Raw genomic sequence first — 27,115 nt, forward strand, 5'->3', positions numbered from 1 at the left:
GCAGGGGGTGCTGGGTCTCCGGTTAGAGAGAGGTCAGTGTGGACAGACGGGGAGGGCTTCTTGAAGCTCTGTCTAGGCTGTGAGCAGGGCCCTCCTCTCCTCCTCAGTGCCAGTCCCGGGCCTTGACTTTGGAGGTGCAGAGGGCGTGGACGGCCACATCTCACCCTGACAGTCAATAAGGGAACAGCTGAAGGCTCCACCATGGCAGACACTGGGAAGACAGAAGCACACTCAGATGCCTCCCATGCCCTCCTCCCCACCCTTCCTCATCCCTGCTCCCCACCCCAGGGCCAGGCCCTCACCAGCGGGTGCAGTTCCGGGTGAGCACAGTCCCTGGGGGCAGCTCCTGGGCCTGCTCTTCCAGGGTCAGGGTGAGGCCCCAGGGCAGAGAATGCTGGGTGCAGGGGCAGGCAGCGGGAGGCATGCACGTGCCATTGTGCAGCAGCTGCAGCGAGGCAGGTTCAGTGACACTCAGACCACCGCCTCTTCCCTCCCCACCTGCCGGCTTCCCCCACAGGGAGTCAGGACACAGCACCCAATACCCACCTGCCCTCCAGGGCAGCCACAGCCAGGCTGGCAGGGCCCCTGCACACAGATGGCACCAGGCTGCAGATGCCAGCAGAGGCGCGGGCATGAGGTGGCACAGGCGCTAAGCACCTGGCCAGGGGGGCACTCTGTGGGGTGCACACAGATAGGGAGATGGGAGGGACCCAGCAACTCCAGTCCCAGGGAGGGGGCTGCCCTGAGTCCGACCTCCTCTCCCCACACCTACCCCCCACGGCTGGGGCAGGGCCTGGGCTCGGCAGCAATGGAGGGGTCAGTCACCTGCCGCCCAGGGCACTCACCAGGGCAGGGCTGCAGGTTACACTCCTGCCATTGCTCCGTGTCCTGGGCCTGGCATGGTGCCATCCCAGGACCTCCCTCGCAGCTCCGATGTCGCTCCATAGTGCCCCCACCACAGGGGGCCGAGCAACTGCTCCAGGCTGACCAAGGCCCAAGGACTGGACACTCCTGGTGTGGGCACACCAGGGACCCGTTGACACAGGTGCTGTGGACAGGGGTAAGCACAAAGGGCTCCAGTCAGGGTGAACAGAACCCTTGCTCCCCAGCAATGCCAACGAAGGCTGACCTGCCCCGTGCCTCCACCCAAAGCTCCCTTAGCCCTGGCGGGGCTGCAGCCATACCAGTTTTGGCAGTCCAGCTGCACCACCTGGGCAGGGGCCAGCTCCCAAGAGGCATTGGCACTAGGGAGGCCACAGCGGCAAGAGGAGATCGGCACACAGTGCCCATCCTGAACCAGCTGGCCAGGGGGACAGCGGCAGCCTAGGGATGTGGGTAAAGAGGCCGAACAAAATTGGGTGCTCAGGAAGGGCTTACCCAGTGGATCCTCCCCCGGCAACCAGATCGAGTCCAAAGCCTGGTTTCCACAGTACCTCCCACTGCCCATGCACAGGAAAGGGCTGCTCTAGCCTGTGTGGGCACCACCCAGTAACCCTGACAGCCACCTGAGCATCCACATGGAACAGTGGCCCTGAGTGACGCTCACTCCTTGGAGGACTCAGAGCTGGCTGCTGAAAGTGACCACTTTCCTGCCCCGCCACTCATGACCCAGCAGTCTGAACTTCCCCCACCCCTGCCCGAGATCACACACTCTCTGGGAGCAGGAGGCAGTTGGGGGAGGCCCAGGCTTTCCGGGAACTCCCAGCCAGGTGGTGGGACCTGCTGGCTACCTGGGCGGCAGGGTCCCTGTAGACACTGAACGCGGTCCCAGAGGTCGGCACAGCTGCGTGGGCACTGGTTGGCACAGTCGAGGGTGAATACAGTGTTTCGGGCCTCGCAGCTCTCACCTGAGGACCAGATGATAGGAGTCTGTGTTGGGGACACTTTTGGCTCCCCGCTTCTACTACACGGCTCTGGGGTAGAGCCAACTCTCCCCTCAGGTTTGATCTCCGATGTTCCTGTCCCAGACCTGCCTCTGGATGCGGGGATGGGAGTTACCTGGGCAGGGCCCTCTGTTGCAGCTTTCTGTCTGAGCCCATGGCCCCCGGCAGCCTCCTCCAGTGGGGGCCTCTGTCCCTCTCCAGCGTAGCCTGAACCCCCCACTGCAAGGCACCTGGCAGGGGCTCCATGGCCCCCACAGACTCCACTGGCATGAGTCTGGGGAAGGCACAATGGAGTCAGTACCCAGGCCCATCTCCAGCCTTCCCCTCAAGCCTTGAGCTTTGTTGCTGCAAATGCTCCGGCTGGCCTTAAAGCCCTCTAGGCCCTCCCGCTCCTCTTTCTAGCTGCTGCCCGGACCCCACCCCAGCTTCAAATCCTGCAGGCCCTAGAGGCAAGCAGGACGGGCAGCAGATCAATGCGCTCTATAGCCTAGCCCCTTCCACAAGGTTCCCCCAACCCGCACTCCAGGCCCCTCCTGTCCTGTGGCCTCTGCCTCTCCCCATTACCAGGGCAGGCTCCAGGGTCAGGGCAGAGGCGCTGCTGGCGGAGGGGTGCAGTGCAGAGGTGAGGGGCTCCAGTCCAGGGCCTCCCTGTCGCAGGATCCAGACAGAGCCGGTGGCGGTGCTGCTCTGAAGCCAGCAGCGGGGCCGAGGTGGGAGAGAGGCTGGTTGGGTCCTGGAGCCAGCGCTCCTCTAGGGTAGTTCTGGAGGCAGGGGCCAGGGCGCTGGGCGGCAGGCAGGGCCCACAGGGCGACCACTCGGACCACTCACTCAGAGGCAGAAGACCTGGAAGGGTAGGGTGTGGGTGCCCTTCCCAGTGACCGCCCCCCAGCCCAGAGACCCCGGGGACAGGCAGGCGGGGCTCAGGGTCATGACCAGGAAGTGCTGGAAACAGGAAGGCTGAGGGTGGTGTGGGTGCAGGGTAGGGTGACCCACCATCCCTGTTTGCCTGGGACTGTCCCCGTCTTAGCACTGAAAGTTCTGCATCCCAGAAGCCCCCCAGTCCCAAGCAATGGGGACAGTTGTCTCCATAGGTCAGGGTTACCTTGACAGCCCTGGCTGGTGCAGTGCAGCTCCCCACGCCGGCATTCACTGCGGGAGGGGGTGGTCAGGGTAGACTAAGGGAGGCAGGAGCCAGCCCAGGACCTCCCAGGCAGGGCGGGGAGCGGTCATGCAAGGGTAACCTGAGCCCTAGGCACATTTGGGGCAAGATAAGGGAGCTGCAAACTCTGGCATCTCATGGTTCTGTGTCCTGAGGCTGGACTGGGCCCCCCAGGCCTCCCTGCCCTATTCCCTGGCCCCAGCACTCTGTCTCCCTTCCCCCATCACTCACCACTCCTTACACCCCACTCCTTCCCCCATCACTCACCACTCCTTACACCCCACTCCTTCCCCCATCACTCACCACTCCTTACACCCCCCACTCCTTCCCCCATCACTCACCACTCCTTACACCCCCCACTCCTTCCCCCATCACTCACCACTCCTTACACCCCACTCCTTCCCCCATCACTCACCACTCCTTACAGCCCAGCTGCAGGCGGTCCCCAGGGGCCAGGGTTATCCTGGCTCCTGCTGCTGAGGTATGCCAGCAGTTACACTGCTCCGGGGGAATGCAGCCCCCAGCCTGCTCCAGCAGCCCCTGGGTGGAAGGAGAGACGGGACAGTGATCATCGTGTCATCCCAGCACCCAGCACCGTGCCCTGCCTGCAGCATGTATGATGCCGAGTGAACGGCAAGCTGGGAGGAGGCACCGAGTTCCAAGGAGTTTGAAGGAGGTGGGGTCACCATGGACATCACAGAGAGGAGGAGGAGTGGGAGTGTGGGCAGAGGACCCCCTTTTTCTTGGGAGTTGCCCCAGCTCCCAGCTCTCACCTTGGGGCAGTAGCAGCCCGGCTGGCAGGGCGGCAGGTCCTGGCAGAGCTGATGGCTCAGGTGTGTGGCACAGAGCCCAGCACAGGGGGAGCCGCAGGCATGGAACTCAAAGGGAGGCGTGCAGCTGTCCTCTGGGGGAGATGCGGGAGAGGCAGGCTGGTGGGGGAACAGCCCAGAGACACCACTCCCAAAGCCCAGAGAACATGCTGCATGGTTCCACTGAGGCCCCTTGGGGTCACCTGGCAAGAGTACAAGATGCCCACCCTCCACATGTCAGAACAAACCAGTGTTCCCCATCTGGCACCCACTCAGCTCCTGTGGGCACCTCCAGGGAAGATCAGGATGGGTTGGGCCTTGGAGAGCCAGGAAGATGCCTGGAGGAGGCAGCTGAGGAGGGGGCTGCAGGAGTGAGGGGCCTGGCAGGAGTGAGGGGCCTGGCAGGAGGGGCCTGGCAGGAGTGAGGGGCCTGGCAGGTGCTCCAGAGACTGGCAGATGGGAGACAGAGGGGCAGAGATGGAGGGCAGGAGGGCAGCCACAGCAGGAGGCAGGTAAGACACCCTCCTAGAGGGCAGCTACACAGGCCAAAGTCACAGGCGGGCTGGCAACTGCAGGGTGGACAAATTGTGGTGAGGGATTGGGGGTGCAGCTCTGACGGAGTATCTGGGGAGAACAGGGGAGTGGCTGGGTTCGAGGGCAGGCATGGGTGCAGGCACAGGTGCAGGCAGCCGCTTTGAGGTCTTGGGGTCATTACATTGGCTGTGAGGGGAGCAGGGAGTTCCAACAGGGACCCTTGGTGGCTGCTGCCCTGCTCAGCTCCCTGTTTTCTTGCTCCTGGAGCCTCACCAGAACAGTTGCCGATAAGGCAAGGCCGGAAGTGGCCATCCAGCCGCGTGCAGGGGGCGCCTGCCCTGGCCCCTTGGGACGCCGGGCCCTGGTGTCGGTAGCGCTGCTGCACCAGCACCCGGCAAGAGCAGTGCGTCCAGCTGCTCCAGCTGCTCCACACACACTCCTCTAGGGACCAGAGGGGTGTGTCAGCCCCCTCTCCCCTGCCTGCCCTCTCACCCCAGCCCTGCTGACACCCTCCACAGGAAACAGGCAAGAGGGGCCTGAAAGGCTGGGCTGGCTGGACGCCCTCTCACCCCACAAGGAGGGCCCCAAGGGAAGAGATGGTGGGAAGACGAAAGGAACTGAGCAAAACATGGGGGCACAGACAGGGCAGGCTTATTTGAAGGGATCATCCGGGAACTAGAAAAATATTTATTTTCTGAATCTCCCAAGCTAGGAAAAGTGGAGAGGTGATTTCACTTCCCCTGCACACTCACCCGGGCAGGGCCCTGGGTAGCAGCCCTGGGTGTCCAGGTGGAGGAAGGTGCCATTGCAGGTGGGGTCCGCCTTGGCTATCAGGCAGGGGCAGGACCCAGAGCGAGAGGCCAGGCCCAGGCCACAGCTGCGGGAACAGGGTCCCCACGGGCCCCAGGAGCAGGCCTCCAGCAGCCCTGGGCAAGGCTGCTGCCCGCAAGGCTGGGTCTGGGTGTCAGGGCCCAGGCAGGGTGGGCTCCCATGGTGAGGGGCTGCGGCCCTGCAGGCCCGGGTTCGGACCTGGTTTCCACCTCCACAGGAGACAGGGCAGTCAGACCAGGAGGACCACAGCGTCCAGGCCTCAGGCACTGTGGGAGGGCACAGGTGAGGTCAGAGGAGGTGGAGGGAGCCAAGGCCAGAGGACTGGGTGGGGACCTGCATGGTGGCCCAGGGAGTGGCAGTTAAGTAAGGTGGGAGAAAATGAGACCCAGAGCACATGGCAGGCAAGGCGTGAGGCTAGAAGCATGGCTGAGGCGGGGATCCGGAGGCAGCCCAGACCTGCACACTCCGTGTCTTCGCAGATCACACCCTCCGGGGTGCAGGAGCTGGGAAAGAGCCAGGACTCAGGACGCTGCTCTCCGGCAGGGCGGCTCCAGCCCCGCTCCCTGCCCTGCACTCACCACTGCTGGCACTCCCCGTGCAGCCAGCTGTCCCCCAGGGCGCGGGGGCGAGTGCCCTGCAGGCACAGGGGTGGGCACGAGGGCTGAGGACAGCGCTGGCTCTGGGACTGTTCCTCCCGACACTCTGGGGCCCACGAGCCCGACGTGGAGGACCTGGGTGGGGCCAGGAGGTGAGAGATGGCGCAGGCCCCTCATCACTTGTCTGTCTTCTGGTGAGACACCCTGATGGGACACCTCAGAGTGGGCATGGAGACAGCTAAGGAGAAGCCAGGGCAACCAGGGACAGAGCTGGCCCAGGGTCTGGGGTGGTGCTGTCGCTGGTGAGAGCGGGACCCAGGAACTCTCTGTCAGAAGGGAGACTGTGCCTTGCAGAGTGAGGCCCTGGGTGGCAGAGGGGACCTCTAGCCCTGCCAGCCCCATACCGGAAGCGGCTCTGCTGCCCTCCGGGCCCACATGAGTGGCTGCAGGGACTCCAGGCCGACCAGCGGCTCCAGGCACAATGGGTGGGAGGCGGGCAGGGCTCAGCCGTGCAGAAGAGCCGCCCAGCTTGGCATGAGCAGTTGTTGCAGGCATCCTGGTGCTGGCTCCCCGGGGCCCAAATGTGGCCCTGGGCATCGGTGCAGTCACAGTGCCCAATTGGCACGCAGCCGCCATCCTGCTCCAGAGACCCTGTGGGGCAAGGGCTGGAGCTGGCACCCCTGGCCCCACCCACACCTTCCCACTCAGCCACCCTGATACTCCTGAAGGACAGGGCAGCACCTACCCTTTGGGCAGCGGCAGCCCTTCTGGCAGACCTGGTCGTCCTGACACACAATTCCCTCCTGGAGGTCTGAGCAGCGGCGGGGGCAGCGGTTGGCACAGGTGACCACCTCCATGCCTGCTGGGCAGCCGGCCTCTAAGCAGATGGGGGGGCCCAGAGTCAGGAGGGCCCAGAGCTCAGAAACCCTTCCTCTGCCCTGCTGGGGACTCCCTACATCCATGAAGCTACAGGACCCATCCCATCCCCCACGTTGGTGCCCACTGAAACACAGAAGACTCAGGAAGACTCTGGGATTGGGACATTCTAGGTAGACAGTGAGTGCCTCTCACCTCCTGTGAGTTCTCAGCACCTACCCTGGTACCCAGTAAACGTTTGCGGAGGTGGACTACATTTGTGGGTCTCAAAAGCCAACAGTGTCACCTGGAGCCTGTGTCCCCCCAGAGGGTGGGTGGGGATAGAGGAGGGGAGCCCTGGGAGAACCCATGCCACGGGCCTGGTGGGCTGGGGAGGGCCAATTAAAGCAGCTGAAGCTTGGGGGTGACAGGAGGCGGCGCAGGTTCAGCTACAGTCACTGGCTCCATCCACCACCCACAAGTGCCACGCCCGCTCCTGACAGGGCCACTGTCAAAGCCTCTAAAAATCGTGACAGGACTGGATGATTCTTTCCCACCTTGGGGATGGGAAAGCCGAGAGGAGGAGCTCCTGTTGGTTGGGGTGGCCGGGGTGGATCTTTGGGCCTTGGCACAGACAACAGACACGCTCAGGGTATCCTTGCCCAATGCCAGGCCCAGCCATCCACCCAGAGGGCTCAGTTTCCAAACTGGCCCATGAGGTAGCAGCCAGGCCCCATGCAGAGTGGAGCCCAATAGGGGTGGGACAGGACTGTCACCACTGACATACCACAAGGCGTGGGATTGCAGAGCCGGGCCTGGTGCCGCTCCCCAGCACAGGGGGCACCCCCGTTCTTGGGTGGGGGGCTCAAGCAGCTGCGGCTTCTCAGGGATTGGCCTCCCCCACAGCTGCGGTCACACCAGGACCAGGGACTCCAGCGTGACCAGCCCCCGGGCACTGTGTGGGAAAGAGAACGGCCACCTGAGGGGTCGGCTCAGGCAGGGGCCCCCACCTCTCCCACGAGCTCGGGTCAGGATCTGGTGCGAGAGATGGAAGTGCACGCAGGTAGGCTGGGTGCCTGGGAGGGGGCACTGATGCCAGGGGCTTTCCAGGGGCAGAGCCTAGGGTACGCCCTGGTCTCCCCCAGCTGCCTCACCTGGGCAGGCTCGCAGGTTACAGAAGCGGCGCTCTTGGTAGGCGGTAAGGATGTCGGGGCACCAGTGCCCGCTGGGCCCAGGGGGACGGTATGCCCGCAGGCGGCGCTGCTGACCCACCCCGCAGCTGCGGGAGCAAGGTTCCCACGGGGCCCAGGAGGTCCAGGAACAGTTCCCAGCCCCACAGCCAGGGCCAGGGCACAGGGGCAGCTCTGTGACACAAAGCGGAGCTGGAGCCAGTCCCGGCTGCACGACACCTGCCCAGCCTTTCCCCTCTGCTCCCAGCTTAAGGATAGAACTCCACCACCCAGGCTTAAGGGTAGAACTCTACCACCCAGGCCAGCCTCGTCCAGAGCTCTGGGCTCTCCGTCTGGATCTGACATTGACTACTGTGCGGCTTTGACAACTGGGCCTCAGTATCCCCTTTTCTCATCGGGGACAGTAATCCCAGACTCACAGGGCTGCAGAGGGATTTGGGTGGGACCTTTGGGTGGCTGGAGAGTTCAGCACACACACAAGAGAACAAGGGATGTGCTGGAAGTTGGGCTCCCCAGCAGCTGCTGAGGTTGGCAAAGAGGACCCAGAGCCCGGAGTCAGCCACTGATTTGAAATGAGATGTCAACACTAGAAACCAATGATTACTTGAGAGGTATTAGATGTTGGAACTTGGGGGTTACAATGAGTTGTCTGAGGGTGGTGGCTGGGGTCAGAGGTTGAGGCTGGAAGGTGCACCTGTGCACGAGGGCAGGTTGCAGGGGCGCTCCTGTAATGGGTCACCCATGGTGCAGTTAGCCAGGCAGAGGCGGGTGCGGCTGCGCCATGCAGGGCGAGCAGGGTCTGTGCAGCTTCTGGAGCAGGGGGACCAGGAGGACCACGGGCCCCAGCCACCTGGGGGAGGGAGTGGGGAGGGCGCCTCCTGGGATGAGTCGGCCCTGAGCTTCAGCCTCTCCAGGAAGCAGGGGAGGGGGAAAGGGTCCCTGGGCTTGCTCTTCCCACAGGGAGGCCATGAGGCAGAGGTGCAGGGAGTCTGGAGCTACCTGGAAGGCCTGTCACTGGCTCCACCGTGGACCCTTCAGCCCCTGTGCCAAAGGAAACCCCACTCAGAAATGTTTTTGTACCCACAGTGCACCAGGACCCCGCCTAAGGCTGGCAGCTGGCACTGTGGGCTCACAGCTATCTAGTCCAGCCCTCCTCAGCTTGAGCTCCTGTGGACACCCAGGCCCCAAGCACAGCACTTCACTGCAGGATCAAGGCCTTTGCTCAAGCCGTTCCTTTCCTTCCAATACTGGTCAAAGTTCCCTCCCTCCCTCAAAACCCCTCAGATACTGCCTCCTCCAAGAAGACCTCCTAGATGTTTGTCCAGTGCCATCCTGACCCTAGCCCTGCCCACCACCTTCCTGTTGTCCTTACCAGGGCAGTCTGGGCTGGGGCAGTACTCAAGGCCCTGGCGGGGCCCACGGCAGCCCTGACCACTGGGGACGGGCATGGGGAGCACACACTGGCGGCTGCGGGTGCGGGTGCCCAGCCCACCACAGGAGCGGGAGCATGGGCCCCACGGGCTCCAGGGACCGAAACCACCACCGGCCTCGAAGCAGTCCTCCAGGGAGCAAGACAGCGTCCCATGTGCACAGGAGCTGGGGGAAGAGCCAGGTTAATCCAGCCCAGGTGGGGTCAGAGGGCAGACTGGGGTTCCTGGTCTCTTACCCTCTAACCCCTCCCTCCACTGAAAATCTCCTTGACCCTCACCATCCCCCTCACCAGTTGCCGCAGCTTGTATGAAGTGTCTGACCCGAGCCAAGCTCATCTCCAGGCCCGAGGGACTGACCAGGGCCAGCTCTGGCGGCTCCCAGCTCCTGCAGTAGCCAGGCTGTCAGCACACAAGGGCACTCCTGGGGAAGTGGGGCAGAGCAGACAGCATTACAGCATAGGCCACCCACCCAGGGCTGGGCACATCCCCTGGAGAGACTTGGGGAGGGTCAGTGTGAGGACCCAGAAGAGGGCTTCAGGCTCCAGGAAAGCATTTCCAGGAGCAGGGGCTGTTCACCCACGTCAGGGAAATGAGCACACCATGAGAGGGGCATGGCCTGGGCTTGGCCTGAGCTGGCTTCCCCACACAGAGTGCCCAGCAGGACACAAGGAGGCACCAACACAGGCCCTCACAGACTCAGATGTGGTGGGGGGGCAGAAAGAGCCTCAGCCAGGAATCGGGATGTTAGGTTTGGGTCTGGCTCTGCTGCTGTGTGTGACCTTGGTGTGTCCCCTCCCCTCTCTGGGTCTCACTGTCACCATCTCTAGGTCTAGGAGGTGAGACCAGGTAAGTAGCAGCTCTGGTCCCTCCTGGCTATGGCATCCTGGAACTCTGGCTCAGGGGTGGCCACTGGGCAGCCGGCCTTAGGATTAGGAAAGGGATCCCTATGTGCCCGCTGGGCTCAGCAGAGCAGAGCTGGCCCCGGCTGCCGCTGGGATGCACAGCGGGGGACCAGCTGGGGCCAAGGGGAGTGAAGGTGAGGGGCACTGTTCCCACAAGTGTGTGATAGGCAAGAGAAAAGTGGTGAAGACCCATGCCCCACAGTGGAGGACAGGAAGGTGAGGCTGGGCCAGTGAGGTTGGGGGACATGAGAACCTGGCAGGAAACTGCCCCTCCCTGCCAGGGTGACGGGTCAGCGGGAAACACAGGGCGGGTGAGAGCCCCGGCGGGGTTGGGAGATGTGCCGGTCAGGAGCAGAGGCCAGGCAAGTCCAGAGGCGGCAGGTGTCCCCCATTCGCGGGGAACCAGGGACCCCGGGAGTCTGCGTCTAAGTCTGCCTGCCCCCGACGCTGTCAGCAGAGGCCTCAGGTGGCCTCACCAGCCTGTATTCTGCTTAGGGGCCTGCCCAGGGGTGACAGGGTCTGCAAAAGTGACAGACATGACAGAGGGGACAGGTAAAGGAAGGGCAGGGAGGGCAAGGAGTTGTGGACAGGTTGTGGGGTGGACAGGTTCTGACCTGCACACAGGCCAGGCGGTGCTGGAAGGTGCCCTCGGGGCAGTGGCAGCCCTCCTCGCAGCCCTCAGAGGAGCAGCCCACCTGCTGCGTGATGTGGGTGCAGGAGAAGGGGCATCCCTCGCCGGGCTGGCACTCGCGGTACAGGCGGCCAGCCGGGCAACCTGCCTCTGAGGCAGCAGACACATCAGCACCTGCTCCAGCCCCGGCCCTCACTGCCCACCTCAGGGAGCACCTTTCACCTGCCCATCCCCCTGCCATAGGCACTGCCCCCTCCCACAGGCTCCCACAGTCTGGCTGAGTCCTCCTTCACGTGTCCATCGATGGTAGGAGGGCACTGGGGGACAGGTGGGAGTGAGGAGGGAAAGGCCAAAAGGCAACCATGAGTCAGGGTCAAAGGCCAGGATGGGACTCAAAGGTCAGAGGGGGGGTTAGGTCCCGGGCTGGCGCTCACCTCTGCAGACCTGCGTGCTGCATGTGCGGCTCTGGCGGGCAGGCCCTGGGCAGGGAGGACGGGCACAGCGCCGGGAGCGCAGCTGCTCCCCACCCCCACACGAAACACTGCAGTCTTCCCAAGGGCCCCAAGAGCTCCACAGCCCAGGGTCCGGGCAGCCGGGCACCTCCTGGCATTGCAGAATGCCTGCCACACAGGTGCTGGGGACAAGGGAGGGACTTCAGAGACAGGACTAGCCCCATGCCCTGAGGGCTCCCCTCCTGGGCTCTACGCGCCTCCCTGTCCCCACTTTTCTTGGCTTACCAGTTGTCGCATGGCCCAGTGATCACCTCTCCTGGTTCCAGGCTCTCCCAGGAGCTAAACCTAGACCCTGCTGACCGACTCTGGTTCTCAGGGATCCCTGAGGGGCACAGGAGTGGGGGGTGGGGGCTCCAGACAGCTCAGCTCCCCCCATCCATCCTTTCTCCCACCCCATGGCCTTCTACTCCCCACCCTCTTGCCTCTACCGCATGGCACCCTATGTCCTGAACAAGGGAGGTAGACGCTCCAACCAGACAGCCCTGGGTTTGGTGGTGGGGGGTGGGGTGGGTTGAGGGACACAAAGGCCTAGAGAGCTGGTAATTGCTCATTTTTGTCCTGCAGCCCCAGGCTGGGCCCCCGGGGAAGTGGCACAGGGGCTGGACAGGTGGCACTGCAGTGCTGGGGCCTGGGGGAGAGGGGAGGCACTCACCCATGGCTCCAGGCTGGTACTGGCAGCGGCAGCGGGCCAGGGGCACGCACAGCCCATCCTGGGAGAGCTGGCCCAAGGGGCACCCACAGCTGGGCTGGCAGCCCGCAGAGCCTGGCTGGCACACACTCCCAGGGGACAGGTCCTGGCAGGAGCGGGGGCAGGGCTGCCCACAGGGGTGCAGGCTCTGGCCACCCCCACAGTCTATGCAGGAAGAAAGCAGAGAGGGTGGTCACGGAAGGGCATCCTGAGGGATCTGCAGACCTCCTGCCATGCCTATCCCCCACTCGGGCCCACCGCCTCGACCAGGTCCATGACTGATGGCCTGGGAACTGTCCCTTGAGAGAGTGACATGATATGTGTGGAGATCAGAGGCCAGAGTCAGCATCCCCCTAGACTTAGAGGCGCCCTCCCAGACCTTACTGAAGCCTGACCTGTGCACCGGGTGGAATTGTCCTGGCAAGGGCGACTCTGCGTGTGGCTCCCAGGGCAGGGCCTCCCTCCCTCAGGGGTGGGGGGCTGGCTGCATGCCCGGCTCCGGTGGGACTGCCCCAAGCACGTGTCGCAGGAAGACCATGGCCCCCATGGGCCCCAGGCTCCGTCCACTGTGCCAGGAAGACAGATCACCGGCATTAGGAGGCCCAGGAGGCCCCAGGTCAGCGGGGTTGGAGCAGGGGTTTAGGGCCTTTTGCGGGAGGGACGTAGGCCTCGTGGGGCATCACACCTGGGCACGTGGCAGAGCTGGGGCAGGCCTCGCTCTGATGCTGGGCCCCTGCCTCCCCAGTCTCCCCGGTGCATGGGGCACCCCCATGCTGAGGAGTGGGGCAGGTGCAGGCCCTGGAGCGGCTCCTGGTCTGGCCCCTGCAGGGCTGGGAGCACAGTGTCCACTCCGACCATGGGCACCAGCCTCCGGGCACTGTGAGGAGAACGGAGGGCACTGGGGTGCAACCCGTCCCTTCCCCGGTCCCAGGCCCCCCTCTTTGCCTCCCTCCAAGCTGGGCACATACCTGGGCAGGGCAGGTCTGTGCAGTTCAGCCTCCCCTCCAGGCAGGTGCTGGGCAGGGGGTGCAGACACAGAAGGAAGAGGCAGCAGCTCAGTCCCACCCCAAACCCTAACCCTGCACCCCCCCACTGCCTCTCCCCTCCCCTCATCCTTAAGATTGATCCTCAGTGTTCTTCCAGACAGTGCCCCATCCAGTGTTCTCCCAGCTCTCCAGTGCCTCCCCATCCTGCTCCCTGTCCCACTTAGTTGGCCCTCTCGGGGTCACCAGCCGATGCCTTCTCTTGACGAAGGACTACAGGTACCCGGGAGCCAACTGTGTGGTCAGATGGGTTGTGAATGCCATATCTGTCACTCCTCCTGCCCAGGCTCCTCCTGCCCAGACCCCTCTTGCCCCTGAGCACACGCCCAGCCCCTGCAGACACACAGGCTTAGCTTCAGCTTCCTTGCCTATCAGACACAGGTCATGGTGCCTGCCCACATCTGCTCAGGGATTGTGGGGGGCAAATGTGACCATCCGCGGAGACTCCGGAGAGCTCAAGAGCATGGGATGAAGTGGGGCGACTCCTGCTGGCATCCCTGCCTCCCGCCACAGCGGGAGCCCCTTACCAGTGGTTGCAGCCGTCAGGCCTTGCCAGCTGAGCACCCGGATGGTGCCGCTGCCCGGTCAGCAGGTCCAGGCAGTCGCAGTGACCCGGCTGCACGCAGATGGCCCCGTTGGAACTCAGTACCTGGCCTGGTGGGCAGTAGCAGCCAGGCTGGCAGCGCCACACGCAGTGCTGGGGGACAGTAAGTGGGGGGCCATCAGCAGAAAAAGGAAAGCTATGCAGAGAAGACAACGGAACAAGGGGCTGGGGAGGAAAGTATGACAGAGGCCTCACGTTTTAAACACAGAGTACACCTTGTGGTGCCAATGAGAAAGGCAGGAAGGGGACCCAGCCTTGCAGTTTCCACTGGAGTCTCTGGGTTGGCCCCTCCCTGGGGGTGGAGGGGAGGGAGGAGCAGCTGAGCAGGTTCCCTTTGGCTCCCTGGGGCAGGGATTTGGAGCTAGGTGTTCCCAAATGTAAAACCCCAATTCCAGCAGGTGACCTGGACTGATGGCCTGGGACCTGGGGCATGTCCCAGACCTCTCTAGAACTTGGGGAGCTGGCTGGGCAAGGGGGCAGTTCGGGAAGGAGCTGGGAGGCCCTGGGGCGGCTGGGAGCAGGCACTGCCTGCAACGACCTCCTCTTTCTCCTCCCTGTCCCCATCGCCCTTAGCCCCTCCACACCCAAGGCCTCGAAGCCCTACCTCATTCTCCATGGCCCCTACTGTGTCCATTCTTCCCTGCATGTCCGTCTTGCTCAGCCCAAAATGTGGGCTCCATGGTGACCCTATGTTTGCTTCCCTTTGTGTCCAGGGTGCCTGGGTGGGCACACAGTGGACACCCACTCCCCCACCCATGCACACATGCAGGTCTAGACACCAACATGCTCATGAGGTTCGAGATGATTTCCCCCTTCCTTCGTGTTTATGCCATTTCTGTCATAATTGTCTGATCTATAGACAAGGGCTGTCGGGTGAGGCTGGCTCTCTATGGGGCGAGGCTGGTGTCTCTCTGGGATGGGCTGGCATGCTCTGTGAACTGAAGCCAGAGCCCCCACCCATGCCCACCTGTGCTGGGCTGTCCAGGCCCCAGCAAAATAGGCCATGAGCCCAAAGCCATGCCTTGCCCTCCCGCAAAGTGGGCCTTGGGTCAGGTGGCAGTACCAAGGGAGCTGGGACTCACCACTAGGTCATCACAGGAGCGAGGGCATGGAGGGCCACAGGGACTATACTCTGCCCCTTCAATGGCGGTGCAGTTGGTCACTGAGGGCAGACAGGATGGACTAAGAGCTGTGTGGGGTCATCCACCCTGACCTGTCTCCCTGGAATGCTTCCTCTAACTCCCCTTCCTCCGTCCCTGATCCCCACCCCCATCCCTGGCAGGTACCTGGGCAGGGCAGAGCCTGGCAGGCCTCCCCCTGGGCCCGTGGCCCCTCGCAGTAATCCCCCAGGCCCTGGGGTGGGGGCTGGTCACAGGCCCGGGTCCGGCTCCGCAGGCCTCCCCCACAGCTCCGGCTACAGTGGGACCATGTTCCCCATGGACCCCATCCCCCAGCTCCTGGGGGGACAGCACAGGAAGGAGTGAGGAAGGGCTTAGCTGGGGCCAGGGGACAGTTGGTACAAGGCAGCAGCATCCACAGCGCACAGTGGGCACCACCCTGGGCTCCGCAGAAGGGTCCAGGCGGGCAGGGCAGGCAGGCACTCACGATCACACCCTGGCAGGAGACATGGCTCCTCCTCAGCCTCGGGGCCTGGGCAGAGAGGTGTGTGGGTGGCTGGCAGGGACAGCGGAGCCACGGTGGATGGCGCTGCACTGGGGGACCTGGCACAGAACCGGTGCCGATGGCGTCGGGCAGGGCCACAGGAGGCTGAACACTGGCTCCAAGGGGTCCAGGGTGACCACGTGGGCTCACCTAGGGGATGCCCAGGAGGCAGGCAGGCAGGAGGGGGATAGGCACAAGCTGGACAGGCTGAAGATGGAGCATGGTGCCCCTGCTCCCCACCTCTCCTGATGGCTTTCCTCCCCCAGTCTCAGCCCTGGCCCGCTCCTGCAGCCGAGGGATGGGGGAACTGGGGTGCAAGTCAGAAGTGGGGATGCTTCCTTACCCTCCACACAAGGCCAGGAGCTGCAGTTGGCGATGAGCCCAGAGACACAGGAGCTGTGGGGAGCAGCAGAGGGTCAGGTGGTCCATGGGCTGCATTGTGGCCCCCCAAACCCTCAAGTTCAAGTCCTAGCCCCAGTCCCTAGGAATGGGAGCTTATTTGGAGATGAGGTCTGTACAGAGGTGATTGGGTTAAAAGGAGGTCACTGAGGTGGCCCTAGTTTTAATGCATCTTGTGTCCTTTATAAGAAGAGAAAATGTGGGAAGATGACGTGAAGAGACAGGGAGAAGGCCACCTATAGGTCAAGGAGTGCCAAGGATTTCCAGCAAACTCCCAAAAGAGGAGAGAGGCCTTGAACAGTCTCCCTTGCAGCCCTCAGAAGGAGCCTACCCGCCAACACCATGATCCTGGGCTTCCAGGATCTGTGAGACCATCAGGGGCTGCTGCTCAAGCCCCCCAGTGCATGGCACTCGGTGGCAGTAGCCCCAGGAGGCTCACACAGGGTGAGAGAGGGAAGACAGATGGGGGACAGGGGAAGGGAGGGGTACGGGCAGGTGCAGCCTTAGAGGGCTGGACGACTGTGCCGAGGGGCTGGGGGTGGAGGGCCCGTGTGTCCCCAACTGGAGCCAAATTCCCTGCCTCTGAGGAGGGACAGTGGGTCTTCGGAAGTCACAGGGCCATAATGAGGTGGGGGTGGTGTCTCACCAGTTTTCACATGGACGAACCACAGTGCTGCCTGGAGGGTAGAGGTGCCCCTCATGGGCACAAGGGCAGTCCTGGGTGGGCACACACACGTTGTTCTGGAATCGAAACCCTCTGTCATCTTCTGGCTCCAGATGGGCTGGGCGTGGGCTCCCCACCCCTGGTCAGAGCCCGAATGCAATCCTCAAGCTCCCCCTTAAAAGCCACCCACCCTCCTTCCACAGACATGCAGCTCTCCCCACTGCCCTCCTGCCAGGCAAATGCGGACCATTGGCTTGGGGGCCATGGGGGCATGGACCCTCCAATTTCTAGGAGAAAAAGACCATCTTAAATTGCAGGACATGAGACTGAACTGTCGAATCCCCATGAAGTCAGCCATGAAAACATGAACTGTGCAATTTGTACAGCAATGGTAGGAAAAGACATACTTTCATCAACAAAATAAAAACAGAAAAACATGGTGCACAGGCAGACTGGACAGAAGTCCTTCAGATTTAAAATAAACAGCCGTCTTGTGGCACACGATTCAAAGTCGAATGCACTGAAGTTTACGGGCCAGGGCCTGGGAAGCACTTTCCCTGCGCCGTCTCACTGACTCCTATGACTGGCTGTAATTTTACCCTAATTTACAAAGGAACGAACTGAGGCACGGGAATACTACCCCCAAGCTCGCTGGGCTACTAGTAAAAGAGCCTGATTTGAACTCAGATATGATTACAACATGTCCCTTAACCACACCCTATGACTCACCCCACGGCTTTGTTCAATCCCACCATGCAGCCAGCATTTCCTAGCCCCAATTCCCACCACCCTCTGACTAGAGTGGCGACCTCTCTGCTCTCCAATCTCAGATCTTCAAGTGCAGGACCACCTCCTCCAGGAAGCCTGCCATGCCTCCCTACTCTCCACACCCTCCAATCTCTGATGTTCAAGTCAGGACCACCTCCTACAGGGAGCCCTCCATGGCTGACCTAGCCTACTCCACAATGTGCAAAGCTCACTTCCTGCCCATCTGATGGCTTCATCTTCATTTTAGGGGCTCTGGGTCTGGTTTCCCCAGACTGGATGCTTCTTGAGGGCAGAGACTACTCCTTCCCCCACAGAACCGCTCAGCCAGAGACTAAACATACAGTAGGTGCTCGATAAATAACTGGTGATAACACAGTGCACAGAGCACTTGAGCAGGGACAATTCACAAAGACCTTCTAGACCTATCACCATTTTTCACCAGTGAAGAAACAGAGGTGGGTGGCCCATGGGCTGCATTGTGGCCCCCCAAACCCTCAAGTTCAAGTCCTAGCCCCAGTCGCTGGGAATGGGAGCTTATTTGGAGATGAGGTCTGTACAGAGGTGATTGGGTTAAAAGGAGGTCACTGAGGTGGCCCTAGTTTTAATGCATCTTGTGTCCTTTATAAGAAGAGAAAATGTGGGAAGATGACGTGAAGAGACAGGGAGAAGGCCACCTATAGACCAAGGAGTGCCAAGGATTTCCAGCAAACTCCCAAAAGAGGAGAGAGGCCTTGAACAGTCTCCCTTGCAGCCCTCAGAAGGAGCCTACCCACCAACACCATGATCCTGGGCTTCTAGGATCTGTGAGACCATCAGGGGCCGCTGCTCAAGAACCCCCCGCAGTGCATGGCACTCAGTGGCAGCAGCCCCAGGAGGCTCACACAGGTGGGGAGAGGGAAGACAGATGGGGGACAGGGGGAGGGAGGGGTGAGGGATGAGACCTGCCCAGGATCTCAGGCACTCGGTGACAGCAGCCCCAGGAGGCTCACACAGGGGAGAGTCAAGACAGATGGCGGACAGGGGGAGGGAGATGGGAGAGGGATGAGACCTGCCCAGGATCCCCTGCTGGTTCCTGCCGGAGCTGAGTTATGGCCCATGAGTTCAGTACCCTTTCCTCAACCTTGCAGGGTCTCCCTGTCTCCAGCCCCATACCCTTTGTTCTTCGCTGCCCAGATCCTGCCTGTCCCTTCCCTGCCACCCCATGGTCCCCAAGCTGTGCGGAGGCCTCGCTGGGGCCAGGCACGGGGACACTCACCAGCAGGAGCATCCCAGAGGGGCAGTGGCAGCCAGGGTGGCAGGTCTTGTTAGTTCCTCTTGAAGCGCTGAGCTCTGCACAGGAGGCAGGGCCCTGGGCACAGTCCAGCCACTGCTTGCCCCTGGGACACATGCCAGGCACTGGCCCTGGGGACATAGAAGTTGACAGCCCAGCCCCAGAGCACTCAGCTCTCCCCTGAGCTCCCAACCTGGGAGAGGCACCAGCTCTGGGTATGGGTGGGGTGGTCATGGGGGCTGCACAACGGCTGAGGGACAGGGCTGTGCTGGGGTGGCGGACAGGGGGTTGACAGTGCCCTGGGTTGGTAAGAATGAGAACTGGAGGGTCCCCAGGGCAGCTCTCACCTGTGCAGGGCTGCAGGCCACAGGTGGAGAACTCCATGGGGCTGTGCAGGCCACTGCCCCGGGTGCGGTTCCTGTAGCCACCACCGCAGGGCACGGAGCATGGAGACCAAGGGCCCCACTCCCCACCAGGACCTGGGGGTGGTACCCAGGTCACCACAGGCCCTGCCTCTCGTGCCCACCTCACCTTCTCCTCCTCCCACCCAGACACCCCTGGCATCCCTCCACCGCTTCACCTGTAGTGTCATATCCTACCTAAGGTGCCTCACACCTGCTTGAGGGGCTCCAGTATTCGGCCTAGAACTGGGCTGGTCTCTAGAGAGAAGCCGGGGCTACTCTGAGGAGGGGCCCTGTTAGGGAACAGACCCTCAAGGAGTCTCTGGGGACAACCTCTTAGTGGCATCTCTTAACGAAGTCTCTTGCACTTCTCTGGAGGTTCAGGGTGGGGGGTGATGGGAGTCTTCTTGGCTTCTCTCTGGAAGGTTCTTTAAGGAGGTCTCAGGACCTCAGTCCTAGCTCTCACCTCGGCATGGCCGCAGGCTGCAGAATTCAGCCTCCATGGTGGGGCCTTGGCACTCAGCACCCCCAAAGGCAGCTGGGGGTGCAGTGCCTGCCCGGAAACGGCGCCGAATGCCCACGTTGCAGCTGCGGCTACAGAGACTCCACGGGGTCCAGGGACTCCAGCCACAGGCCACTGCCAGGGCGTGTTGGGGGCAGAGGGCAGTGTGTGTGAAACCAGGTCAGTCTTTTCATACCCTAACTTCCCTGGGGACCACCAAGCTCCCAGGCGTTTATCTCAGAAGGGGCCTAACTCCCCTATGGTCCCTGAGGACCCACCACTGCCCAATTCCTGTGCCCCAAGCATGGGGGTACCTGGGCAGTGCTCCGAGGTGCATGCCATCTCCCCGGAGACACAGGTGCTGCAGAGAGAGGTGGCAGTAAGGCTCTACCTGGCCATCACGGCCACACTCAGCCCTTACCCCCGGGGAAGCAGCTGAGGCCACTGCAGAAGAGAAACCCGAGGGTCTGGGGTGTGAAGCCTGCTGCCCACGCCCTCTGTGACGTTCACGATGCACCCTCAGTGAGCCCCACAACACCCAAGCTCTGTGCTATCCTTTGTCCCAAGGTCTCATCCATTTGTATTTATTGGGAAATGACCTCGAGGGCCGGGGGCAGGGAGGAGGGATTTAGAGAGAGCTGGAGTTCTTCTAGGAGGGAGAACTGGGTACTTCTCCACACTTGCTGTTCTCCCCAATACATGTTTTAAAGCCTATTTATCAAATACTGGACGTCCCAGAAAAAGATCAGAGAGACAAAAAGTGAGAAAGAAAGGACAGGAGGGAAGAAGAATGAAGGAGGAGGAAATCGAAGGAGGGGCAGGGTATATAAAGTAAAAAGTAAGAGGGAAATGAAGAATGGCCCGGGTGCAGTGGCTCATGCCTGTAATCCGAGCACTTTGGGAGGCTGAGGCAGGTGGATCACTTGAGGTCAGGAGTTGGAGACCAGCCTGGCCAAATGGTGAAACCCTGTCTCTACTGAAAATACAAAAATTAGCCTGGCATGGCAGTAGGTGCCTGTAATCCCAGCTACTAGGGAGGCTGAGGCAGGAGAATTGCTTGAACCCGGGGGGTGGAGGTTGCAGTGAGCTGAGAGGCAGAGGTTGCAATGAGCTGAGATCGCACCACTGCACTCCAGCCTGGGCGACAGAGCAAGACTCCATCTCAAAAAAAAAAAAAAAAAAAGAAACGAAGTGAAAGAAAAAGAAAAAAGAGGGAAATGGCTTGAGCACCCTCTGCTGGCAGGTCCTGATGTCAGCTTGGTGGGCACTTGAATGTTTCTGAACAGAAATCAAGTGGATCCCAGGTATGAAATTATATTCAGGAAAGAGAACCAGAGAAAGCTGTGATGAGAGGTTAGACACCCTCCCATCTCTAGTTCTACCACAAATCGCTCCATCGATCTGAGACCCAATCTTCCCATAAGTCAAATGGGGATGACCACTCGCTCTAGTATTCCCAGGACCCTGCCTGGCACCCGTGGCTGCTGTGTTGTGTTTGGGGAACGGAGCACCCCACCACAGGGAGTGTTTGTGGGAGGGAGCCCAAGCCTGCCCACCCCTAGATCCCCGGCCCCTCTCCCACCCTGCGCCGATGCTATGACCCACCAGTTGTTGCAGGAATCCAGGCGAGCCATTGCTCCTGGTGCATAGAGCTGCCCGTGCAGCTGGCAGGGGCACTGACTGCGGGGCAGGCAGCTAGCATTGTGCAGGAAGAGACCAGGGGGGCAGGTGCAGCCAGGGGCGCAGAAGCCCGAACACTCTATCCCAGGGCCGTGCGTCAGGCACAGCCGAGGGCAAGGACCCCCCTCCTGGCGACACTGCTCTGCTGAGCGGAACACCATGTTCTCTGGGCACTGGGCTGGATAGGAAGACAAAGCAGGTCTCAGCAGGGGCAGGAGGGATGGGAAGGGATGGGAAGGGAAAGGAGGCAGAGGGGCGGAACGGAACCTGCAAGCAGGGCATGGGGCGGCAGCCTGCCAGGCAATAGTGTGCTAAAGAAGCCACGCCTCCTGCCCCTACCCTCACAGCTTTGCTCCAGTGTCTGAGATGGCACCAGTACACAGTCACGGCTTTGCTCCATTTTAATACAAATATTCTTGAAAACAGACCACAAGGACTCTAGTCATCTGGGATAGAAGGAGCACTCAGAGGACGAGAGAGAGTAAGGAAGGGGCCAGGGGCTTCAAAGTACGAGCTCTGCTCCCCCACGATTCTGGCCGTGAGTGTTCTGCCCAGAGGAAGGCCAGTCTGACTCCCTCGGGGAGCCTGTTCTCTGGGGAAGGAGGCTTGCCTCCACCAAAGAAGAGCAAAGGGCTGAGGGGCTACAGCTGCTGGGACCTGGTCCCAGGCAGGTGGGAGAGGCAGGGAGCTAGAAGAGACACAGGAAATCCCAGGCTCCGTTAGCTCCAGGCATTACCTGGCCTGGAGTCAGAGGACAGTGATGGGCAAAGGTGAGGGTGGGGAAAAGGTCAAAATCCCCAGGAGCTGGGCCAGGGAGGCCCGCTGCAAAACAGGCAGAGAGTCTGGTACCTGTGCAGGGCTGCGTGTTGCAGTCCCTGGTCTGACTGTGGGGTCCTGGGCACGAGGTGTCCCCAGGAGCCAAGCTGGAGCAGCTGCGCCCACGTGTCTGGATGCCTCCGTCACAGGGGGCTGAGCAAGTGGACCAGGGAGCCCACAGACCCCAGATGCTTGGCACTGCCAGGAAGAGCCCAATCCAGAGTCACAGACACCGGCACGGCAAAGACAGTCCAGGGCAGGGCATTGTGGGGCTGGAGCTGTGTAGCTTGCAGAGTCTTAACTGCAGCCTCTAGCTCCCACCAACATCTACCACTCAGGCTGGCTTCCTGGGTGATGGCTGGGGTGGGAGAGGCTTAAGGACAACAGCCAGGTTTGCTCCAACCCTTGGCCCCCCCTCCAGGTGTCTAGAACCGGCTCAAGGGGGCATTCTTCTTTGCTTCTCATCCCACCCCAGTGTCCGAGCCACACCTGAGCCTGAGGGGGAGTACCTGGGCATACAGGGGGGCTGCAGGGCTCCTCCTGGGTGGCCTCTCCTGGGCAGGAGGAATCCCCAGGGCTGGGGCAGAGTCGGGAACGACTGCGCCAGCCAGGGCCCCCTCCGGGGACAAGGCAGCTCTGGGAGCAGGAGGACCAGGAAGTCCAGGGCGTCCAGCCCAGCACCTCTGCGGAGGGTGAACAGGACAGGCCATTTGTGCAAAGGCCTTTTCTGGCAGGGCTGGGGAGGGTCGGGGAGCCTGGGTTAGGTCTGAGAAACTAGGTGGGCAGAAGAGGGCTCACAAGGAGGGAGGCTGCTCTGGGCTCAGGGTGCAGCCTCTGCCCCTTCTCAGCTCACTTGCTGGGACCACCCCCCTCCAGTCCTTTTTTCTGTTTTGGGGGGTTGAGGACAGGACCTGTCAGCTGGAGTGCAGTGGGCATGCTTATCGCTTGCTGCAGCCTCTACCTCCTAAGCTCACGTGATCTCCCATCTCAGCCTCCCGAGGAGCTGGGACCACGGACCTGCGCCACCACGGCCAGCTACATTTTTTATTTTTTAATATTTTTTAGAGATGGGGTCTCTCTCTGTTACCCAGGCTGGTCTTGAACTCCTGGCCTCAAGCAATCCTCCCACCTTGGCCTCCCAAGGTGCCGGAATTACAGGCGTGGGCCACCGCACCCGGCCTCCAGCCCCACTTCTCACCCTCAGAGCCAGGCACGGTGCCTCCTGTGAACCTGGGCTCGACTACATTCCCACATCTCTCTCCTAGACTCGGACAGCACCTCAGCAGGAAGGACCACCAAAAATCCTCATGTTTCCCCCAGATCAACGCTTCCTGATCCTTCTATGCCAGAAACTAATTAAGAGTCCCTGTGGACACAGTCAATGTCCCACCAGCCACTCCCCACTGGCCCCTCTTTCCCTCCTACTGCAAAGATCCTGGCCCAGACCCCAGATGCGCCCTGCCTCTCTTCCCCCTCCCCTCCCCGACTCCTCTTTTTCCCCTTGCCCACCTCATCCCATTGCCCTGCACACCAGTGAGGCTGGGTCTGCTCTGCAGAGACCTCCATTGACACAGGCACTGTCTGAGGGGCACCCGGTGGGTGGAAAGAGAGAAACCATCTGGCACCTTCACCTGGCCTCTAAATGCTGCTGCTGGCCTCCCTCAAACCCTCGGCCTCACCTCTCTCGCCCAGCTCTGCAGTCGCCTGCTCCACCCAGGCCAGCCTGCTCCTGGCGCCTGGGCAGTCTGGGCGGGAGTCTCTGCCTCTCCCTATCAAAGCCCCTCCACCAAGGCCAGTTCAAGGGCTGCCTCTCAGACTGCAGAGGCGTTACCGATCCCCCACATAGAGTGGCCAGTGGGTCCCATCCTGTGTGTTCCCAGGGTACAGAATTGGGAGGAGGAAGAGGGGGCTCCTGCATCCAGGCTCCCGGCTATACCTGTCCCACACTCTGTGTGGCAGCTCTGCAGTTCCTGCCTGTCACCTTCACAGGGGGCGCCTCCCCAGGCTGCCGGAGGGTTGGAGGGAGACCTGGGGAGAGAGGCAGCCCTCAGCACCTGCTCTGCTCTCTCCCTGCCCTCAATCCTGCCTTCTTCATCCTTCATCACCTGTCCACCATCTTCCCCCTACCGCCCCCTCAGGGCTAGCCTGGCTCCTTGCCTCCCTGGCCCCCACCATTCCTTCTCACACTGCCGCCCACCCGCTGCCACACACCTGAACCTGGCCCTCACTCCAGAGCCACAGGAGCGGTCGCAGGGAGCCCAGGAGGACCAGGCTGACCAGCCGCAGGGCAGGGGGCAGCCCCCTGGTTGGCACAGCAACTCCCCCTTCTCACACACACTGCAGGGGAGGGAGAGGCTGAGGAACTGGTCAGGGCTGGGGAGACCCCGGCACAGTGCCCTCCCTGGCGCGGCCGCCCTCACCATTGGCTGCAGTTGGCCAGGACGAAGGACACCCCCGGCCACTTCAGCTCTTCGCCCACCAGGCAGGGGCACTCAGAGAGGGGCAGGCAGCGAGTGTCATGCAGAAGGAGTCCCGGGGGACAGCGGCATCCTGGGTGTGTGTGGAAGAGGGCACTCAGCCCCAAGGGGCACAGCAGTGAGGGGAAGCTGGAGACTGGGGGCTGGTGGGCCTGGGTGGGCACCCCACAGTCTCCCTGCAGGCCAGGTCTGCCTCACCTTCCACGCAATGCCCACTGCAGCTTCTGTTAGCCTTGGGATCCAGGCAGGAGGGTGGGCACGGGGGCACTAGCCCCTTCTGGCACAGATCAGCACTCACATACACACGGCCCAGCTCGCAGTCTGGTGGAAGATGGGCACTAGGTGAGCCTGAGTGCTGAGAGGTCCAACTACCTCATGCCCACAGTGCTCTCTCCCTGCTCCCAGCCCAGCTCACCCTTACCTGTGCCACCTGAGCAGGGCTGCAAGCCGCAGGGTACCCTCTCTTGGGAGGGCCCGGGGCAGGGGGCACCATTATTCTTGGGTGGGGGGTCCATACAGCTTCTCCGGCGACTCTGATGGCCACCCCCACAGGAGACACTGCAGGGCCCCCAGGCCTCCCACATGGCCCATGCCCCAGCCACTGTTGGGGAAGGAAGACCATCAGGAGGGGCCCAGGAGACACAGGCTATGAGAGAGTAGCCGGAGCCAGGGCTCCCCTCCTTCCCCAGCCTGGGCAGTGGCCAGCAAGGCAGCCAAGGGCCCTGCCCCGGGCACTCCACAGCTCCTCTTCTGTCCCAGAAAACCTCCCCTAGGTGGCAGGTGCCTGGAGAAAGGGCTCTAGGTGCCTCCCAGGACAAAAGCTCTGCTCCCCGGGAAGGGGCTGGGACTGCGGGAATCCTGGGGAGAGCTGCCCTGATGGCAGCTGTAGGGCCATCACAACCAGGGAGGAGCCAGGGTGGGGCTGAAGAGGCCCCTGTATGGGGAGCCCCTCTCTGCCATGCATAGAAGTGGGTGAGGGCCACTCCCTTGGATTGATGGAATAAAGGAGCGACAAGGCCTTCAGCATGGCACCCAGGGACAAGTGGCACAGCTGGCTGACACCTGAGGCCTGGCTCCAAACACCCCCACACGTCCTCTCCCTTAATCCTTGCAGTGCCTTCTGAGGCAGGAATGACCATTATTTCCAGGCTATACACAAGAACCTGAGTCTCGGCTCAGGCAGGAAAGGGGGGCAGGGCTGGCTGGGAGGGTCTCAGGTGGAAACCCACCCCAGGTTTCCCACCTGAAGGTTCCTGAGGAGACTGGATGGGGGGCTTCCCCACTTCCCTCTGGGAGCAGGGGCTTTCCTGAGGGAAGGCTGGGGTGCAGGGTTACCTGGGCAGGCCTGCACGAAGCAGGACTGGCTTCGGAACCGGTCAGGTGGGCAGCTGCCCCCTGGCAGAGGAGGCCGCAGCAGCTCCTGGCGCTGGAAGGTGAGGCCCAGGCCACAGCTGCGGCTGCAGCTGCTCCAGACAGACCAGGGGGCCAGCACACAGTCCACTGCAGGGGAATGGGGGTTGGGGCTCAGAGGGACTCATGCAGGAGGGGGCCCTCAGGGCTGCCCCTGCCCTTGCTGGCACATACCACAGCCATCCTCATCCGAGCCGTCCTGGCAGTCAGGCCGCAGGTCACAGCGCCGCTCAGAAGACAGACACTCCCCGCTGCCACAGCTCAGCTGGCTTGGGGAACAGAGGGCCCTTGAGGCTGGAAGCCCAGGCAGGGCCATGGTAGGCACCGTGAAGGGCACAGTGCTTGCTGCTCACAAGGCAGGGAGAGAAGGGAGCCACGTAAGTAGATTCCTGGCTGGATGATACACTCAGCCCATTAACTCAGGCCAAGAGCCGAAGTGAGCTTGCTGACCGGAGCCCCTGGCCTCCCCTTCCTACTAATGCCTCCTGCATCCCATGCCCAGAGCAGGCTTCCTTCCACGACGTGTTGGTGAGATCATGGAGTCTTTGGTCTATACAAACTCTCACACAGAGATTCTAGATGCTTAGATACCTTTTTTCTGAATGTATACTCCCTGGGGTGGCCATTCTTGTGATTAACATTTGATTTCTTTGGTCATGATTGGAAGACTAAGCTTTGATCATAGTGATCTACTTTGCATGGATGGATGGATGAATAAATGAATGGAAGGATATATGGATGGGTAGATGGAAAGATGGGTGGATAGATGGGTGGGTGAATGGATGAATGGATGGGTGTATGGGTAGGTGAGTGAATGGACGGATGAGTGAGTGGATGAATGGATGGGTAGATGAGTGAGTAGGTGAATGCATGGGTAGCCAATGAATGGATGAATACAGGGGTGGGTAGATGAATACATGGGTGGATGGATGGGTGGCTGATAGATCCATGGGTGGGTGTCAGATGGATGGATGGATGAATGGATAGGTGGATGGATGGGTAGCTGACAGATGAATGGATAGAGGGGTAAGTGGATGGATGAATGGATGGATGGGTGGATAGATGGGTAGGTGGATGGATGGATGGGTGGCTGATGTATCGATGGATAAATTGAAGGATGGATGGGTGGATTGATGGATGGATGGGTAGATGGACGAATGGGTGGCTGACTGGATGGGTGGCTGATGAATACATGGATAGAGGGGTAGGTAGGTGGATTTAGATGGATGGATGGATGGATGGATGGATGGATGGATGGATGGATGGATGGATGGGTGAATAGATGGATGGATGGGTAGATAGATGCATGGTGGCTGGCTGGATGGGTGGATGGATTGAGGGATGGATTTGTGAGTAGACAGATGGATGATAGGTGGCTGATGAATACATGGATAGACGG

At 61.6% G+C, this 27,115-nt stretch overlaps 1 protein-coding gene across 1 annotated transcript in view; it reads right to left on the reverse strand.

Moving 5' to 3' along the window:
* SSPO (SCO-spondin) overlaps positions 1-27,115 on the reverse strand; it is a 67,336-nt gene that overhangs the window by 15,564 nt on the left and 24,657 nt on the right. The window contains 50 exon segments of the mRNA XM_011966626.1: positions 165-211; positions 303-445; positions 547-674; positions 846-1,048; positions 1,185-1,323; positions 1,731-1,847; positions 1,999-2,157; positions 2,448-2,726; positions 2,986-3,032; positions 3,458-3,582; positions 3,816-3,946; positions 4,659-4,826; positions 5,138-5,482; positions 5,673-5,719; positions 5,795-5,947; positions 6,217-6,463; positions 6,558-6,689; positions 7,455-7,622; positions 7,822-8,031; positions 8,552-8,707; positions 8,857-8,898; positions 9,230-9,453; positions 9,578-9,708; positions 10,804-10,970; positions 11,255-11,454; positions 11,558-11,654; positions 11,985-12,185; positions 12,416-12,586; positions 12,706-12,897; positions 12,989-13,035; positions 13,591-13,760; positions 14,750-14,829; positions 14,954-15,124; positions 15,273-15,479; positions 15,673-15,725; positions 16,375-16,469; positions 18,416-18,561; positions 18,778-18,909; positions 19,298-19,468; positions 19,648-19,694; positions 20,939-21,191; positions 21,863-22,027; positions 22,339-22,512; positions 23,766-23,857; positions 24,041-24,166; positions 24,250-24,379; positions 24,505-24,627; positions 24,728-24,907; positions 25,642-25,806; positions 25,891-26,109. Coding sequence (XP_011822016.1) covers positions 165-211; positions 303-445; positions 547-674; positions 846-1,048; positions 1,185-1,323; positions 1,731-1,847; positions 1,999-2,157; positions 2,448-2,726; positions 2,986-3,032; positions 3,458-3,582; positions 3,816-3,946; positions 4,659-4,826; positions 5,138-5,482; positions 5,673-5,719; positions 5,795-5,947; positions 6,217-6,463; positions 6,558-6,689; positions 7,455-7,622; positions 7,822-8,031; positions 8,552-8,707; positions 8,857-8,898; positions 9,230-9,453; positions 9,578-9,708; positions 10,804-10,970; positions 11,255-11,454; positions 11,558-11,654; positions 11,985-12,185; positions 12,416-12,586; positions 12,706-12,897; positions 12,989-13,035; positions 13,591-13,760; positions 14,750-14,829; positions 14,954-15,124; positions 15,273-15,479; positions 15,673-15,725; positions 16,375-16,469; positions 18,416-18,561; positions 18,778-18,909; positions 19,298-19,468; positions 19,648-19,694; positions 20,939-21,191; positions 21,863-22,027; positions 22,339-22,512; positions 23,766-23,857; positions 24,041-24,166; positions 24,250-24,379; positions 24,505-24,627; positions 24,728-24,907; positions 25,642-25,806; positions 25,891-26,109 — 7,515 coding nt within the window.

The sequence above is a fragment of the Mandrillus leucophaeus genome, unplaced genomic scaffold (assembly GCF_000951045.1).
Source record: "Mandrillus leucophaeus isolate KB7577 unplaced genomic scaffold, Mleu.le_1.0 Scaffold767, whole genome shotgun sequence".
Classification (NCBI taxonomy): Eukaryota; Metazoa; Chordata; class Mammalia; order Primates; family Cercopithecidae; genus Mandrillus; species Mandrillus leucophaeus.